General features: G+C 36.7%; 1 protein-coding gene across 1 annotated transcript in view; it reads left to right on the top strand.

The window, feature by feature from the left end:
- The window catches only part of Dnah7 (dynein axonemal heavy chain 7), a 347,577-nt gene that overhangs the window by 290,418 nt on the left and 37,189 nt on the right, over positions 1–19,970 (top strand). Inside the window, 5 exon segments of the mRNA XM_047547136.1 lie at positions 151–277; positions 1,632–1,826; positions 10,058–10,150; positions 16,968–17,144; positions 19,644–19,805. Of these exon segments, the coding sequence (XP_047403092.1) occupies positions 151–277; positions 1,632–1,826; positions 10,058–10,150; positions 16,968–17,144; positions 19,644–19,805 (754 nt within the window).

Genomic DNA, 19,970 nt, shown 5'->3' with positions numbered 1-19,970 from the left:
TGAAGATCCTTGATTCTTGGGGTTAATTGACCAGAAAGTTTATTAAAAGAACATACATCTAAATGGCTTATAATGGGTTTTTTTAAGAGTGTTTTTTTTTTTTTAAGTGTACTGTATTTTTATTTATTCACTTTTCCATGGACTCCTCAGGCTACAGATTCTCAAGGATCACTTCACTTACTCACTGTATGTTAATGTCTGCCGGTCCCTCTTTGAAAAGGACAAGCTGCTCTTCTCCTTTTGTCTAACTGTGAATCTACTGATACATAACAACGTGGTCAGTACTGTTTTAGTCCGTAAGAACAAAAACACCATAATATTAACACTGGTTTATTAATTTACCAATTTGTATGGGAATATATATGAAAAGATTGTAGGTAGTTTTAAATGATGGTAATTTTTATTTAAAGCAAGGCATTACAACAAGATAGTTTACTCACAGAGGTGAAATATAAATTAAACACAGTTCATTATGTTCCTATCACTTAAATTTTTATGTTTTAGTTTAAAATAAACCTGTTTCTGTTAGAATTCTAGATAAAAATGCATATAAATTCACTACATATGTTTAAGTATTTTTATCAGATAATAGGGTAAATGGCAATATTTTTTCCTTCAACATTTTTTTAAAGTTTTTATTTGTTCTAATTAGTTATACATAACAGCTGAATGCATTTTGATTCATTGTGCACAAATGGAGCACAACTATTTATTTCTCCGGTTGTACATGATGTAGAGTCATACCATTCCTATAATCATACAAGTACTTAGGTTAATGACGTCAATCTCATTCCACCATCTTTCCCTCCCTCCACCCCTTTCCCTCCCCTCACTCCCCTCTTCCCAATTCACAGTTAAATAACAATATTTTTAAGATCTCATGCAAGTTAGTCAAATCTAACCATTTGGACTTAAAAATATCTTACATAAATTTTTGTTATCTTTTAAATCTATTCATTTAAAAGATGAAGCACTTTTTTAAAATGGAAAAGAAGTATAAAGTCACTGTTTTATGTTCAAGATTTATTGATTTCATATGGTAATATATTGGTTGAATTCTCAAAGAGTAATGGCTTTATTCTTTGCATTTCTTTTTTTTAAATATTTTTAGTTGTAGATGAACACAATACTTTTATTTTATTTTATTTATTTATGTGGTGCTGAGGTTTGAACTCAGTGCCCTACACATGCTAGGCAAACACTCTACCACTAAGCTAAAACCCCAGCCCATATTCTTTGCATTTCTTGCTAGTTTTCTAGTAACTTGGTATATTTTGTGGAAAATAATTGAAAACACGGCAGATCGATAGTTTTCTCTTTCTACAATTTATAGACCTATAGGACTCTAAGCAATCATTTGAAAGGACAAATATGATAATAGGATATATTCAGATTTTCATGTTTAAATTAGTTCTGGAAAAAAAATTGAAAAATTGTTATTTAAAATGGAACTATTCTGAAAACTCTTTATCATGGATACTTTGGTTTCTTCTGGCTAAATAATGAGCTATGTGAAGCTACAGAATTTCATTGGGACTATATCTGAAACTTGTAAATAAATACTCAAGTCTTTTAAAATGGTCGTAAACTAATGTGTGATGAATTCATTCGTGTTGCTTTGTTTTCTAAAGATCAATAAAGCCGAGTGGAGATTTCTGCTAACTGGTGGCATTGGACTGGATAATCCTCATGCCAACCCTTGTACATGGCTCCCTCAAAAGTCCTGGGATGAGATATGTCGATTAGATGACTTGCCTTCTTTCAAAGCAATTCGTAAAGAGTTTATGCGCTTAAAGGATGGATGGAAAAGAGTATATGATAGTTTGGTATGTTTTAACCCTCTTGCTTATTTCATAGTTTTTAAATGGAGAAAATAATGTTAAATAACTTATCTGTGCATAAAAGCAACATTTAAATAAGCTTTAAACAATGGGATAGATGTTAAAATACAAGCTTTGATTTATATTATCCTCACCTTCTAAGTCAATGGTTCTATTTCAACTTCCATTCAGACTTAGAAATGTATGGAAATGCAAAGGAGCTACATGTCCTTAAAATATTTTGGTTACCTTTCCGTGCCAAGTTTTTATTCATTATCAATTTCGATTTTGGCCATCATAATAGCAGATGAATTGAGATTTTATCAAACATGCTGGCTGTGGTGGCACACACCAGTAGTCCCAGTTACTCAGGAGGCTGAGGTGGGGGATCACTTGAGCCCGTGAATTTGAGATCAGCCAGGGCAACATAGCAAAACAACCACTTCAAAAAAACAAAGCTCTCCCACCACCCTCAAAACGAACTGTTGTTTATATAATCTGAATGCAGAATACAAGCTAATAAATACTCCTTGTCATTTGAGGAAAAGGAGACCTAATAGTTTAAAAATATTTTCTTAAGATGGGGGTCTTGCTAATGAGAGTCATATGACAGACACATGCCCAAAACAGTTTCCTTCTGGGGTATGTAGCAACTATTGCTTTTCCTCAGTTTTTCTTTAGCACATGAACTAGTATTTTCTAATTCCCAGTTATTTTTTTTTCTCTTCCTTTGTTTCTATTCTTTTGACTTTCTGTTTTCCTTTGATATAATATACAAGAGCTCTGGGAGAAAGTTGGAGAAGAGAAAGATAGTGGAAAATTTTTTTAAAGTTGGGGTTACCTCTATTTTATTTGTTGCCTATTTTAAATGATGGTGAGATTGTACCTATATATGATGTTACATATTTGAAATAAATCTAGTTTGGATTTCTCCTTCTTAGTAGTAAGAGGTTTCCTAGAAACAAGTGTTTTTGCGCATACTCTTTTCTAATTTAAAATTGAAATTTTCTTAACTGTCTCTAAAGCGTGGAGATTGATGATTTGAGAAACCACATAACCTACCCCAAAGTTTCAAAAACACACGTTGCCAGGCATTGTGGCACGTGCCTGTAATCCTAGTGACTCAGGAGATTGAGGCAGGAGGATTACAAGTTCAAAGCCAGTCTCAGCAAAAGTGAGGTGCTAAGCAACTCAGTGAGACCCTGTCTCTAAATAAAAATACAAATTAGGGGGGCCAAGATGGCAGACTAGAGGGCGGCTGCATTTCACGCTGCTCCAGGACGCAAGATTCAAAAGAGGAGATAGTGAGAGACTTGGGACCAACTCAAAGCCGCCGGGTGAGTCTCTCCTGTTGGGGAGGCGTCCCGGATGGGGCGGTAGCCCCGAAATGCAGGGAATTTGTGAAGTGGAGTTGCTCGGCGAGACGCCCCTCCCACCGCTGGAGCGGTAAACACGGACAACTGGGATCATCGTAGAGGAGGCGGCTCAGCACAGCGCTTGGACCCGAGCAGCCGCTGGGGCTCCAGGCGGCTGCCTGGGGAGGAGCTGCGTGGCGAGCTGTTTGGACCCAGAACGACCGCTTCTGAACACCGGGGGGTTGCCCGGAGGAAGAGGAGGAGCGCAGCGGGACGCTTGGTCTAGGAGTGACTGCATCAGAGCCACGGGCGGTTGCCAGAGGAGGAGCTGCGTGACGAGCTGTTTGAACTCGGAGCAGCTGCTCCAGAACACTGGTGGCCTGCCTGGAGGAGGAGAGCGGTGGGACGCTTAGCCTGGGAGTGACTGCATCAGAACCACAGGCGGTTGCCAGAGGAGGAGGCGAGTGGTGAGTTGATTGGACTAAAAGCGACCGCTCCTGAACACCGGTGGCCTGCCTGGAGAAGGAGCGTGGTGAGTCACTTGGTCTCGGAGCCACCGCTCCTGAACACCCGGGGGGCTACCCCGAGGAGGAGGAGGAGGAACAGGGCGGGTCACTTGGACTTGGAGTGACTGCCTAGGGCTACGGGTGGTTGGCAGGAGGAGGAGACCCGAAGTGAGTTGTTTGGACTCCTAGTGACTGCGTCGGAAACCGGGCTGCTGTCCGGAGGAGGAGGTGTGTGGCAGGTCTCTGGGTCTCGGAGCTATTGTACGGGGCTCCAGGTGGTGGCTCAGAGGAGGGGCTGCATAGCCAGGCGATTGGTGCAGAGCAGGGTCCCAGGAGCTAGGTGGCTTCTTGCTGGAAGAGCCGCACAGAGACACGCCTAGGGGCGGAGCGAAGTTTCCAGGGCAGCGGGCAGATTCTCTGGGAGAGGCAGCCTAAGGAGACTCGCCTGTGAAGGGTGAGGCTCCCAGGCCCAGGACGTAGGTCCGGGCCCCTGGGATCGTTGCAGAGGAAGACAGCCCAGCCCAGGTGGTAGTTGTAGATTGAGGGGAACCTCTAGGAGGGGAACTAACCAGCGAGACATCCCCACCTGGTGAGTCTTCCCTGCAGGGTGAGGTTTTCCCACAGGGACGGTAAAACCAGAGACATAGGCACAAACAGGCCTTGCCTCAGCCCGCAGTCTAATTCCCCATTGGATGACCATTGGTCAACAAGTGGAGGCACCTCTGCCCACTAGCAGGGAATATACGCCACCTGAGGGTCACCACCCCTAGAGAGGCAGCTTCTTCGTGGAGCTCTGCATTATCAACCTCCTCCAAGACTTCAGGCTACTGAAGGATAAGAGGGGATATACTAGCAATCTTCAGGGACATTATAAGTTGATAGAGGAAATCTGCAATATCTTAATGACCCACTGATTCCTGAACAATATGAGAAAACAAGGGAAGAAAATGCCCCAAACAAATCTAGATGTTACATCAATAAAATCCAACGACAGCATGGCAGAAGAAATGACAGAAAGGGAGTTCAGAATGTACATAATTAAAATGATTAGGGAAGCAAACGATGAGATGAAAGAGCAAATGCAGGCATTGAACGATCGCACCAGTCGACAGTTAACAGAGCAAATTCAGGAAGCAAAAGATCATTTCAATAAAGAGTTAGAGATATTGAAAAACAACCAAACAGAAATCCTTGAAATGAAGGAAACAATAAACCAAATTAAGAACTCCATAGAAAGCATAACCAATAGGATAGAACAGCTGGAAGACAGAACTTCAGATATTGAAGACAAAATATTTAACCTTGAAAACAAAGTTGAACAAACAGAGAAGATGGTGAGAAATCATGAACAGAATCTCCAAGAACTATGGGATATCATGAAAAGGCCAAATTTGAGAATTGTTGGGATTGAGGAAGGCTTAGAGAAACAAACCAAAGGAATGAACAATCTATTTGAAGAAATAATATCAGAAAATTTCCCAAATCTGAAGAATGAAATGGAAAATCAAGTCCAAGAGGCTTATAGGACTCCAAATACACAAAATTACAACAGATCCACACCAAGGCACATTATAATGAAAATACCGAACATACAAAATAAAGACAGAATTTTAAAGGTTGTGAGAGAAAAGAACCAAATTACATTCGGGGGAAGCCAATACGGATATCAGCAGATTTTTCAATCCAGACCCTAAAAGCTAGAAGGGCCTGGAACAACATTTTTCAAGCTCTGAAAGAAAATGGATGCCAACCAAGAATCTTATACCCAGCAAAACTTACCTTCAAATTTGACGATGAAATAAAATCATTCCATGATAAACAAAAGCTAAAAGAATTTACAAAAAGAAAGCCAGCATTACACAACATTCTCAGCAAAATATTTCATGAGGAAGAGATAAAAAACAAAGAAGCAAATCAGCAAAGGGAGGAATTATCCTAAAGGAACTGTCAAATAAAGGAGGAACCAAGATGTGTCAAAAATTTTAAATATGAACCAAATGACTGGGAATACAAATCATATCTCAATAATAACCCTGAATGTTAATGGCCTGAATTCATCAATCAAAAGACATAGACTGGCAGATTGGTTTAAAAAGAAAGATCCAACAATATGTTGCCTGCAAGAGACTCACCTCATAGAAAGAGATACCCATAGACTAAAGGTGAAAGGATGGGGAAAAACATACCATGCACATGGGCTCAGCAAAAAAGCTGGAGTATCCATCCTCATTTCAGATAATGTGGACTTCAAGCCAATGTTAGTTAGAAGGGATAAAGAAGGACATTTCATACTGCTTAAGGGAAGCATAAATCAGCAAGATATAACAATCATAAACATCTATGCCCCAAACAGTGGCTCATCCATGTATGTTAAACAAATCCTTCTCAATTTTAGAAACCAAATAGACCATAACACAATAATACTAGGTGATTTTAACACGCCTCTTTCACCACTGGACAGATCTTCCAAACAAAAATTGAACAAAGAAACCATAGATCTCAATAACACAATCAATAATTTAGACTTAACAGACATTTATAGAATATACCATCCAACCAAGAGCGAATACACTTTCTTCTCAGCAGCACATGGATCCTTCTCTAAAATAGACCATATATTATGCCACAAAGCTAATGTCAGCAAATACAAGAAGATAGAGACACTACCTTGTATTCTATCAGATCATAATGGATTGAAGTTACAAATAAATGAAAGAGTAAAAAACAGAAACTACTCCAACACCTGGAGATTAAACAATATGCTACTATATGATGAATGGATAACAGAAGATATTAGGAAGGAAATTAAAAAATTCTTAGAGGTAAATGAGAACAAAGAAACAACATATCAAAATCTCTGGGACACTATGAAAGCAGTACTTAGAGGAAGATTTATTTCATGGAGCGCATTTAATAAAAGAAGTAAAACTCAAAAAATAAATGACCTAACACTACAGCTCAAAGCCCTAGAAAAAGAAGAACAGACCAACACCAAAAGTAGTAGAAGACAGGAAATAGTTAAACTGAGAGCTGAAATCAACGAAATTGAAACGAAAGAAACAATACAAAAAATTGACAAAATAAATAGTTGGTTCTTCGAAAAAATAAACAAAATTGATAAACCTTTAGCCACACTAACAAAGAGAAGACGAGAGAAAACCCAAATCACTAAAATTCAGAATGAACAAGGAAATATTACAAGAGACACGATTGAAATACAAAACATAATTAGAAGCTATTTTGAAAATCTATACTCCAACAAAATAGAAAATTTCGAAGACATCAACAGGTTTCTAGAGACATATGAATTGCCTAAACTGAACGAGGAGGACATACACAATTTAAATAGACCAATTTCAAGTAATGAAATAGAAGAAGTCATCAAAAGCCTTCCAACAAAGAAAAGTCCAGGACCAGATGGGTTCTCAGCCGAGTTCTAAAAAACTTTTAAAGAAGAACTCATTCCAATACTTCTCAAAGTATTCCAGAAAATAGAAGAGGAGGGAACTCTCCCAAACTCATTCTATGAAGCCAATATTACCCTGATTCCTAAACCAGACAGAGACACATCGAGGAAAGAAAATTTCAGACCAATATCCTTAATGAACATTGACGCAAAAATTCTAAACAAAATTTTAGCAAATCGCATACAAAAACATATTAAAAAGATAGTGCACCATGATCAAGTGGGTTTCATCCCAGGGATGCAAGGTTGGTTCAACATCAGGAAATCAATAAATGTAATTCACCATATCAATAGACTTAAAGTCAAGAATCACATGATTATTTCGATAGATGCAGAAAAAGCATTTGATAAAATACAGCACCCCTTCATGCTCAAAACACTAGAAAAAATAGGGATAGTGGGAACATTCCTTAACATTGTAAAGGCCATCTACGCTAAACCCATGGCTAATATCATTCTAAATGGTGAAAAACTGAAAGCATTCCCCCTAAAAACTGGAACAAGGCAGGGATGCCCTCTTTACCACTTCTATTCAATATCGTCCTTGAAACTCTAGCCAGAGCAATTAGACAGACCAAAGAAATTAAAGGGATACGAATAGGAAAAGAAGAACTCAAACTATCCCTATTTGCTGATGATATGATGGTATACTTAGAGGAACCAGGAAATTCCACCAGAAAACTTTTAGATCTCATAAGTGAATTCAGTAAAGTAGCGGGGTATAAGATCAATGCACATAAATCTAAGGCATTTTTATACATAAGCGATGAATCTTCAGAAAGAGAAATTAGGAAAACTACCCCATTCACAATAGCTTCGAAAAAAATAAAATACTTGGGAATCAATCTCACAAAAGAGGTGAAAGACCTCTACAATGAGAACTACAGAACACTAAAGAAAGAAATTAAAGAAAACCTTAGAAGATGGAAAGATCTCCCATGTTCTTGGATAGGAAGAATTAATATTGTCAAAATGGCCATACTACCAAAAGTGCTATACAGATTCAATGCAATTCCAATTAAAATCCCAATGATGTACTTTACAGAAATAGAGCAAGCAATTATGAAATTCATCTGGAAGAATAAAAAACCCAGAATAGCTAAAGCAATCCTTGGCAGAAAGAGCGAAGCAGGGGGTATCGCAATACCAGATCTTCAACTCTACTACAAAGCAATAGTAACAAAAACGGCATGGTATTGGTACCAAAATAGAAAGGTGGATCAATGGTACAGAATAGAGGACACGGACACAAACCCAAATAAATACAATTTTCTCATACTAGACAAAGGAGCCAAAAATATGCAATAGAGAAAAGATAGCCTCTTCAACAAATGGTGCTGGGAGAATTGGAAATCCATATGCAACAGAATGAAACTAAACCCATATCGCTCACCATGCACAAAACTAAGCTCAAAATGGATTAAGGATCTCGGAATCAGACCAGAGACCTTGCATCTTATAGAAGAAAAAGTAGGTCCAGAGCTTCAACATGTCGGCTTAGGACCAGACTTCCTCAACAGGACTCCCATAGCACAAGAAATAAAAGCAAGAATTAATAACTGGGATAGATTCAAACTAAAAAGCTTTCTCTCAGCAAAGGAAACTATCAGCAATGCGAAGAAAGAGCCTACAGAGTGGGAGAAAATCTTTGCCAATCATACTTCAGATAGAGCGCTAATCTCCAGAATCTATAAAGAACTCAAAAAACTCTACACCAAGAATGTAAATAATCCAACTGACAAATGGGCTAAGGAAATGAATAGACACTTCACAGAAGAAGATCTACAAGCAATCAACAAACATATGGAAAAATATTCAACATCTCTAGTAATAAGAGAAATGCAAATCAAAACCACCCTAAGATTCCATCTCACCCCAATTAGAATGGCAATTATCAAGAATACAAGCAACAACAGGTGTTGGCGAGGATGTGGGGAGAAAGGTACACTCTTACATTGCTGGTGGGGCTGCAAATTAGTGCAGCCACTCTGGAAAGCAGTGTGGAGATTCCTTAGAAAACTTGGAATGGAACCACCATTTGACCCAGCTATCCCACTCCTTGGCCTATACCCAAAGGACTTAAAATCAGCATATTACAGAGATACAGCCACATCAATGTTCATAGCTGCTCAGTTCACAATAGCCAGATTGTGGAACCAACCTAGATGTCCTTCAATTGATGAATGGATAAAGAAAATGTGGTATATATATACAATGGAATATTACTCAGCCATAAAGAATGATAAAATTATGGCATTTGCAGGCAAATGGATGAAACTGGAGAATATCATGCTAAGTGAGATAAGCCAATCTCAAAAAACCAAAGGAAGAATGATATCGCTAATAAGTGGATGATGACACATAATGGGGGGTGGGAAGGGTTAGTGTTGGGGTTGGAGTTGGGTTTAAGGAGGGGGGCAGGAATGGAGGAAGGAAGGACTGTATAGATGGACGGGAAGGGTGGGAGGGGAGGGGGGAAGGGAAAAAAATGGCAGAATGAATCAAACAACATTACCCTATGTAAATTTATGATTACACAAATGGTATGCCTTTACGCCATGTACAAACAGAGAAACAACATGTATCCCATTTGTTTACAATAAAAAAGAAAAAAAAAATTACAAATTAGGGCTGGGGATGATGCTCAGTGGTTGAGTGTCCCTGAGTTCAATCCCTGATACCTGCCCAAAAAATACAACACATGATCTTGTTTTGAGTCTTTCATATGTTTTAAATTTTCTTATTATTTATTTCATAACTTTGCCCCAACTTGAATAAAATAATGAAATTCACACAAGCATGTTTTCACTTTTTCATTACATATCTTCTCTAAAAATTGGTTTATATGTAAAAATACTGCTTTTTATACATAATCTTGAACATTGAATTATATATGCCTTGAACTTTTAGGAACCACACCATGAGACTTTCCCTGAAGAGTGGGAAGAAAAAGCAAATGAGTTTCAAAGGATGCTGATCATCCGTTGCTTGAGGCCAGATAAGGTAAACCTGGTGATTCCTGCCTCTTCTCTCTGCACAGTCCAGCCAAATGTGCATTTCCAAATGTGCAGGTGGGGGAGTCTGTGAAAAATATTCCATTTCCTTTTAATGTAGCCATTTTTCAGAAAGTTTGTGTGTTTACTAAAACCATTCTAAATTAGTTACTTTTTTTTAGTTTTATTTATTTTATGACTCTTCTTTATATTTCATGGTTCCCACACCTCACAATCTTTTCCCTTTACATGTTATAGTTTCATTTTTATTCTTACTACTTTGGGGAAATCAATCAATGGCATGAACATCAAGTTACTATGCTAGATTTTTTAGATGCCTTGAATGACTATATATGTGTGTGTATGTGTATGTGTGTGTGTGCATATATATATATATATATATATATATACACACAATTTATACACATATGTGTGTAAATATATATACATATATTTACTGACTATATATCGTCAGCCTTTAGAAAGCAAGTCCAATGTTATTTTTTAGATATTCATCATTGTTGACGACAAAGGAAAATATCAATAATGTTACTTTTAAGTTCCTTAAATAACAAATTATATAACTAACAAATCAGGATATGGATTTGTATAGAATGCTCATCCATATCCTTCTTTATATTATAGTCTATATAAAATAAATTCACCTAAGTTTATTGACCTATATTCACAGAAGATGACACCAATTTACTCTGAATAATATAAACTATAGATACATTGGGAAAAATTTGGGAACATATCCTAATTGTCCATTGATACTCCATAAAAGTTTTACATAATTATTTCAAAACTTACCGTATTCATAATTTGAGTTGAGGAATATCAGGTACTCCATCCTAACCACAATAACAAAACAGAACTTAAATGGTAAAAGCACTATAAAAATGTTTTCATATACCTCAGTGATAACATGGCATAGAGACATTTTTTCCTCCTGGAGCACAGTCTGATCAGGGCACACATCTTCTCACATGACTTGGCAATCTGTTCTTAGCCAGGGCCCAAGTACATTCAACTCAGTGGGCCCATGATTCTTTTTAGGTGATCCATGAAAAAAAAAATTTTAATTTCTTTTAAAGTCAGAATAATTTAGTCCAACTTGTGTTACATTTGTCTTTATACAAAAACATTTGTAAAATATAATTTTGATGTTTTTTTAATGGAGGACAGAACCTACCAAGTGCCTAAAAAGTCATAATGCTGATCTGCTCTTTTAAGCTGGAAGGAAATAATTACAGCATTTCATGTTCATTGTGAACCCAATGAAACATTTTCCCCTGTGATGACCTTGCCGTTTTTAAAAAAGAATTTTCATTAAAACTTTAGTGTTAAGCTTCCCTTTAATACTTCACTTTAAGTATTAAGTATGGAGAAAAATTAAATGCTTTAAACTCTTGCTTAAAATGATTTTCTCCTGTAAAACGTTTTATTAAAATGTTTAGCTTTTTGCTTTTTTTCCGACCTAAAGACTGTTATACCAAAAATGACTTAATCTGCACTGTTGACCTTTCCTCCTCCATATTTGGAAAACAAACTTCAGTTCATGATTTATGTTGTTTGATTAAAAGTGATTAATGAGCCATCTCCTTATTGTAAGTTTCATCTGCAAACATCTCTTCCCAAGTTTTACATTTTTAAAAATTTGACAGCTTACTCTGAAAATATATTGAGCTAGCAAATAGAAAAGTATTACTGCCTGTATTCATTCTCTCCTTAAAGTATATCAGAGGGAATTACATATTTGAGTTGATTTTTTGTTGTTTTTTGGGGAATTTTTTTGTATGCTGTTTGCTTGCTTTTAAATCAGTGGGGGTTAAACTTATTTTCATAACTTCTGTCAGCTACTCCACCCAATACTTTAGCACCCTCTTTTATAACTTTTTTGTATATATTCAAAAATCTCCCCTAGATTTTCCCCTTATCTTTGGTTAGGTGGACGAGCATGTAGACAAATGCTTATTACCAGTGTTTCTAGCTTGGTTCTCCTCTCCCTCAGTGCACACTTGAAGTGGAGGGATTGTGGCCACAGACCTCACTTTTGGACCATGACATATAAACACGTGTGTCAGGGCAGAAGCATGTGACTTCTGGTATGAGATTCATCAGTGCACTCTCCCTGCCATCAAAAGTGTAGAATGATGTGTTAATGTGTAAATGCCAAAAGCAAGCTTGATTTCTGAGCCAACTGACAGAATTAGTTCCTTTATACTCAGAAGCCTTTGCAGGGTCAAGAAATAAGCTTCTGTTGTGGTAAGCCACTTTGACTTGGAAATTATTTACAACTAAACTCAATCTATCCTAAGTATATTACCTAGTAGACCATCACACTCATGTCCTTAATATAAAAATAATTGTCAGAATGCCATTGTATTATCCAGCAACTTCAAACCCTTTAAGCTTAGTGTTAGCATGTGCTCCAATTTCTAGTGGTGAAGTGATGATTTTGGAATCTGTATATTATAAAATGATATGTGGCTATTATCCTTTTAAAGGGGTAGTTTCCAACACAAAATGGTATTATCTCAGGGAAAGGAATGGAATATGCTGGTAGTCTATAGATTATATTTCTTTGCCATCTCTAAGTCAAAAGATAATAGGTATGCCCACTAGTCAAATTGACAATTGATTGATCTCTAGCTTACAGTGTACTTTGTCAGCATATTCTTTTGGGGGAGTAGGCCTCCTTTCCATTTCTCTCTCCTAACCCTACCTAAACCCAACCCTACTCAGTAGTGAGAAGCCACAAATGCCAAGTTCTCTAATTTCTTCAGTTTGGGAAAATGTGGAAGATTCTCACTAAATCATCAGTAGGAATAATGAGGAGGGCTTATACTTTACTTTAAATAGGAAATAGTTTATAGTGGTTTTTAAAAAAAATTTTGTTGTAGATGGACACATTACTTTTATTTTATTTATTTATTTTTTATGTGGTGCTGAGGATCAAACCCAGTGCCTCACACATGTGAAGCAAGAACCCTACCACTGAACCACAACCCCAGCCCCAGTTTATAGTGTTTTATCGACAGAAGAAACACATCAAATGGGTAAATAGCGAGGTGTGGAATGTTTTGAGTCCATTTGCAAAATGAAGAACTTTTAGCCATAGTTCTATCCTTCTGAACTGTAAACAAAAAGCAAATGAATCAGCTTTCAGTAAGAAACTTGTCAATAAAAGTTAATATGTTTCTCTGACCCTAGATAAATCCGATAGGAATTTGCAATACACAGAAAAGCACACATAGAAGATCACAAACTTCTTTCCTCCCTTTGGGAAGACAGTTGCCTAAATTGGTCTGTAATTTTTGTCACTGGCAGATTTCACTTTACCAACCTAACACTGGCATAGTCAGATTGCAGGAGACCCAGTTGCAAACTGAATTGCTAGCACTGCTTCACTGGTCTTGGGAAGTAACAGTTCAGTCTTGGTAGAAAGCAAGTTTTGTTCATTGTTAACATTATAAGTGCAACAGTGCAATTTGTTCCTGCTGGTTTTCAAGTGAACATCCCTCACCTGGTCCTCTAGAGTTGACAGACAGAAGAAGCACTTCACCATGTCACCTATACTTGCCTGGCACAGTGACTGACACCAGCTTGAACTTCACAACACTAGGGCCATTTGTATCCCAGACCTGTTACAAGTACAGTCATGCATTTAAAGTTCACATGCTTTTCACTGTGTAAAACTTTTAGGGAAGTTAACCATGGGAGGAAGAGGTTATAAGTGTTTTGCTTTCTTTTGTTAGTTTTTATTATATTTTTTTAATCTAGGAGAAAAGACCAGCTATAGGAAAAAAAATACAAAAGAGAAAGACAAGAACAAGGCCTGGGACAGGCAATTAGGCTATTTTTAGTATTCGTGCAGTAGCTTGGCATCTGTGATAATTCAAAATACATGAAACATGAACAAATTATCTAGAAATGAAACATTATATATAAGTGAATTTATTATTGATTTTTTTGTTTAGAAATTCTGTAACTAGAATCCCACCCTCATAAAAATAACCAACTTCATCGATTTTTTTATCCATTTGTTCATTCAATAGATACCAGTTGTACATGAACAATACATCTTGTTAAGGAGATCCTTGCATCTCAGCATTTATAAATGTTTTTTTAGTCATCCACATTTTTTCCATACTTGAGGGGATCTAAGAAAATATTGGGAGAAATTAAAAAGTCATTTTTCCAGGAACGCTCTGCTCCCTTCACCCCCAACACCACCAGTCACATATAGGGCACAGACCCAGGCTAACACAGGGACTGACTTTTTAAAGACCGTGTGAGTCAGTAATTTTTACCTACAAACCTGAAATAAAATAGATGTTCCAGAGGACACACGATTGGAGTTTGGAGATACTTATGTTTTTCCAGAGGAGGCTATCTTTTTAAGTTATTTGGCCACTTGCAAATTCCCCCTGCAGTTTGCTCCAAGGTGAAAAAAGTTGCAGCTGGTTTAATTGCCAACCCAACTTGGGAGTGTTGTGTGTTCACACAATTCCATCTTTGTATATGTTGTGTGTTCACACAATTCCATTCTTCTGGAGTGATTCTGGGGCCTTCAAAATATATTTTCCATTACTCCTTTTCCTGAGATAACCCTTGTTCCCTTCTGAAACTTGTATGCTTTGATAGTCTCCTGTCTACTAGGATTTTTATTTTAAACTTTTAAGTAGTGATCACAACATTCTATGAAAAGAAATCAATCAATTTGTAATACTAAAAATGAATAGCAAGCATTTACTATTCATTTATGTATTCATATATGTATTTATGTATACATATATACATATTTCTGAGCAGGATAAAAAGTAAATTTGGTAGTAACTACTTAGGAGACAAATTAAAATTAGACAAAGTATTCATAATGTTGTCCACATGCACATTGGTAGCTGCTATTTATTATCAAAGTGAATGTAAATTTTGATCATGGCAAGTGGATATGAAATGAAAAATATATTTCTAACTCTAAAGTAGTAGTTTTAAAGATGTTTATAGTATTTTAATATTTTAACATGAAATTGTTAATTCAGCTTAGTTGTCTTGTATTCCAAGGAGAAAATTCAATACTTAGCAGAGTAAGGGAGGCCTGAAAACTCTTACAGTGGATCAAGGACTGTATTAACAAATGCAGGGTTCTTTCTCAACTACACTCTTCAAGGACATGCCTATAGCTCTTATAAAATCAAGCAGGATACCTTGTCCATTGACTCCCATGTCCATGTCTTCCTGCAATTAACAAATATTTCAATTCCTTCATTAAGTGTGGTAGAAATTTAAAGAATGTTATTAATTTCCCCAGCATAAAACTTAAATATTTTATTTTCCTGGAGAAGGACCCATTGATATTTGTTTTTATCTATTTTTTAAAAGTCTCAAATGAAAATCACAAACAAATCTACAAATAAGACATAGGAGAGAATAATGTCAGGAAAAAGAATGCACTGGTGTCTCACTAAATTTTCTCTTCTCCTTTTCCTTCTGGCAATCTATACTTCCTTATTATTATGCCGTTATTTGCCCCTATTCAACTACTTTTGTGCTGGCAAAGCAAATTAATGTTGAGCACAGTTCAAGGGACTTTTATTGAGCTCCTTGATGGGGGAACCAGCAATATGAAGAAATCACAGTTATGAACAAAGGGTGTTTGAGGGAAGAGTTTATATAGTTGGAGGGAGAAATGTTTATATAATTTGTTAAAGTAGATATAGGGTTTTTGTAAACCTATTTGTTTCACTTGTTTTGGTCACACCTGGGTCCTGATTAGTTAGTACCCTCAGAGGAGATGCCAGGTGCAGACTCATCAGAATAAAGGAATGATGTAGCTGAGGTATACATCAACTGCACTGTAACACAATTCCACTCCTGCTCTAGTGCCTGAAAAGGACCACTTACGAGAGACCCCAAGCCACAGAATTCTGTTCTTTCTCAAACAGGCTTCCAGAAAATTGTCAGACATACTATAAGAAATTGTACACAGTAGAGTTTTGGGAGTATATGACTTGTTTCTCTTTCACAGAACTCCAACAACAACTCTCTTCTTCTTGTTCCTTCCCAATCCTGGTTTCCCGTCCTCCTCCTCTTCCTTGTCTTCTGTCCCCAACTATACTAATTTTTTGTTTTTCTTTTTTCTTTTTTTTGGGGGGGAGGGTGTAGGGATACTAGGGTTGGAACCCAGGACCTTTTGCATGCTAGGCAAGCCCCTATCAGTCCATCCTTAATGGTGTGGGAAACTATAAATTGAAACTTTCTATTGTTGAGTTTGGGCTTTTGAAACATAATCATTGTTTTAAAACTTTAGAATTTAGGTTCTTCTCCTTCTTTACATATCAAGTCTTAGATATTCATTAAAAAGAAGAAAAATGCCTTTGAATTTGGTGTCAGTTACCACTCACTATTACTTAATTCACTCACTATTATTTAACTTTTTTTCTATCTAAAAGGCATTTGTTTGTAGAGTGACAGCTTTGACTCTCCAACATTGAAGAATACCTACACTAACCATGTGAGGTGGCATATGGCTGTAACAACAGCTACTTGGGAGGCGGAGGCAGGAGCATCCCAAAGCCAGCCTGGGCAATTTTGCAGGACCATCTCTTGAAAATAAATTTTAAAAGGTCTTGGAGTATAGATCAGTGGTCGGGTGCTTTCCTAGCATGTGCAAGACTCTGGGTTCAATCCACAGTACTGGGTGGGAAGCAGGGGGAGGAACACCTAATTTAATACATCTAGAGTTTTCCTTCAAATTTGAACTTTTTAATATTTTAGAATAATTTTGACTATTATTTCAAATATATTCTGCACCTTTCTAGATTATTCCAATGTTGCAAGAATTTATAATCAACAGATTGGGACGTGCATTCATTGAGCCACCCCCCTTTGATTTATCCAAGGCATTTGCAGATAGTAACTGCTGTGCACCACTGATTTTCGTGCTCTCTCCTGGAGCGGATCCAATGGCTGCTCTTCTCAAATTTGCTGATGATCAGGTACCTTACAACAGATGAGCTTATCTGATGTTACTGATTTTTTAAAATATTTTTATTTGTTCTAATTAGTTAAATGTGACAGTGAAAATGCATTTATGTACTTTGATATATCATACATAAATGGGGTGCAATTTCTCTTTTTCTGATTGTACTTGTTGTAGAATCACATTGGTTATGCAGTCATATATTATATAAGATAATAATGTCTGTTTCATTCTACTATCCTTCCTATTCCCACACCCCCCCCTTCACTCTCCTCTATCTAATTTAAAGTAACTTTTCTTTGCTAGCACTCCTCCTCTTATTGTGAATTAGCATCTGCATATCAGAGAAAGCATTCAGCTTTTGGATTTTTGGGATTGGCTTATTTCGCTTAGCATGATATTCTCCAACTCCATCCATTTACCATCAAATCCCACAATTTCATTCTTCTTGAAGGCTGAGTAATATTTGATGTTACTTTTATAAAGCAATAAGCAATTTTTATAAGCAATTTTCTTATAATTGAAATCCTCTGGCATGAGGGAAAGCCAAGAATTGTCACTCAGCCCTTGAAAGACTTGGGATTCTGGAGATTGACAGGGTCCCAAGAAAATGATACTTAAATGACAACACTGACATTAAAAATAGCTCCTGATCAAAAATATGAAGCCAATATTTGGATTTGAGAGACATTACTTTTGTCAGGTCTGTGACATCATTTGTACCAGTTTATGAGCTTGAGTTGACTTAATAAATTCAAGTCTGGACAATGACTCCAGAGTGAACCTTCTGTGAGTCTGCCCCTCTCCAGTCTCTAAAAAAGACCTTTGATGACTTTTCAGAACAATTATTCATTATAGTCACTTTACCAAATTAGTCCTATTACCTACTCTTTTAGATTTTAAAAATAATTCAAAAAAGTTCACTAAAAGTGTTCTTTTGTCATATAGTCTAGAAAAAGAAGGTAACAATGAACAGGAAGTTGGGCATTTCTGAATGTTTTTTTCCTATTTTGGTATAATCAGAATAAATTTTTGTGTTAATACTGCTGAGATATATAAATTATTACCACTACTTTGAGTGTGTAATGTCTTATTGTTAACCTGACCAGACCTTGTTAAAAAAATTTTTTTTTCCTTTTAATTTTTACAGAATCCTATGTGGTAAGAGGTGGTACCTCTATTCTCAGATAGGGATACTAAAGTATAGAGTGGTTGAGTAGCTTCTTAAAGACCACATAGCTTATAGATTAGAATGTTTTCTACTAGGTTAATTTATTCTTTAATAATACATTTTATTTTGCATAAATGTAATACTTATACCTTCGAAGATTCATTGTCTAACTGCACTTTGCTAAAGTGGTGTTGAGACATTGCTGTCGTACTGGAGGAGATGAGTTATGAGATCTATGAGGGAACAGAATATGTGCAGTCTTTTTATGCTACAGTAAGGACTTTGAGAAATATGGGAAGTTGTGGTAGGGTTTTAAGTTACAGAGTGATGTGATCTAATCTACAATTTATGACATGATCTAATCTGTAACTTATAAAGCTATCCTCATTCAAATTTAAAGAATTGACTTGAGTGTACAAAATAGTTAGGAGGGTTCCTGAAAATCCAAGAGGAGCAAAAACTGTGGGTAAGACTAGAGTGGAAGCAGTGGAGGTGATGTGAAATATCAGTCTCATGAGGGGACCCACCTCTTCAGATCAACATGACCCAGATGTCCCTTTGAGCTCTTCTAGTTCCTGTTTGTATTACTTCCAGGTGAGACCACACCATTATCCTCTGGCCCTGGTGTAGGTACTGCTCCATGCATTGTCTTCACCTGCTATCTCCACTTCTTCCAGAAACAGTATTATGGAGTGACAATAAGTCTTGGGCATTTAGAAAGGGCTCAAGATCCTACACTTCTGCTGCTACCGTCTCTCACCCTCTTCCTGAGAGGCAGTCTGCTGTTAACTATAGTAGAAGAAAGGAAATCCAGAAACCACAGATGAATTGGGATGGAGTAGAACTGAATTCCAGGAAAACACTCCCACAGAATTCTTTAAAGCAAACTTTATATGGAAATTAGTGGTTAATATTTTTACTTTTTTTTTTTTTGCTGTAGCCAAAATAAAATATACTCAATATGAAGATCCAAAGGAAATATACAAGTTCATTTGTCTATTCATAGTTTTCTTGTCAGCTTTGAATTTTAGGAGTTGCTACAAGAGAGTTGATCCCCTTTTATCTCCTTATATTAAAAGCCTTATTTTTTTCTATCTTTTATATCAACAACCAGAGATCCAACAGAATTTTCTGGTTATTACCTTGATTTTTTTCCTACATGAATTGACTTGCTTTTTATATAAGTGCTTACTAGAGTGTTTTAGGGTTGTGTACATTTGAGCCTGTGAGGGATGCTACATAACTAAACTGTAATATAGTTAATTTTATTATTGCTTATAATAACAATATTGATTCCTCTAAAAATGTGGTGTTAAATAACATCTTTACTACTCTTTTACACAGGGGTATGGAGGGTCGAAACTTAGTTCTTTATCTCTTGGTCAAGGCCAAGGGCCCATTGCTATGAAGATGTTAGAAAAAGCTGTCAAGGAAGGAACTTGGGTTGTTCTTCAGAATTGTCACCTTGCCACCTCTTGGATGCCAACCCTTGAGAAAGTTTGTGAGGTAAAAGTACAGGTTTATATTTTTGGGTTATATGCCTTCAATCTAACTAGTGATATACATACCATTCAAGTAACTCCTTCCTATCCTTTGGTTTGGAGAGTGGCAGGTTAGTGGCATGACTAGATTCCAGGAGAGATGGGCTCACAGTGAGGATTCTCTCTGGAG

This window comes from Sciurus carolinensis, chromosome 3 (assembly GCF_902686445.1).
Source record: "Sciurus carolinensis chromosome 3, mSciCar1.2, whole genome shotgun sequence".
Classification (NCBI taxonomy): Eukaryota; Metazoa; Chordata; class Mammalia; order Rodentia; family Sciuridae; genus Sciurus; species Sciurus carolinensis.
Note: the sequence above shows the minus strand (reverse complement) of the source record. Positions and strands in the feature narration are given on the sequence as shown.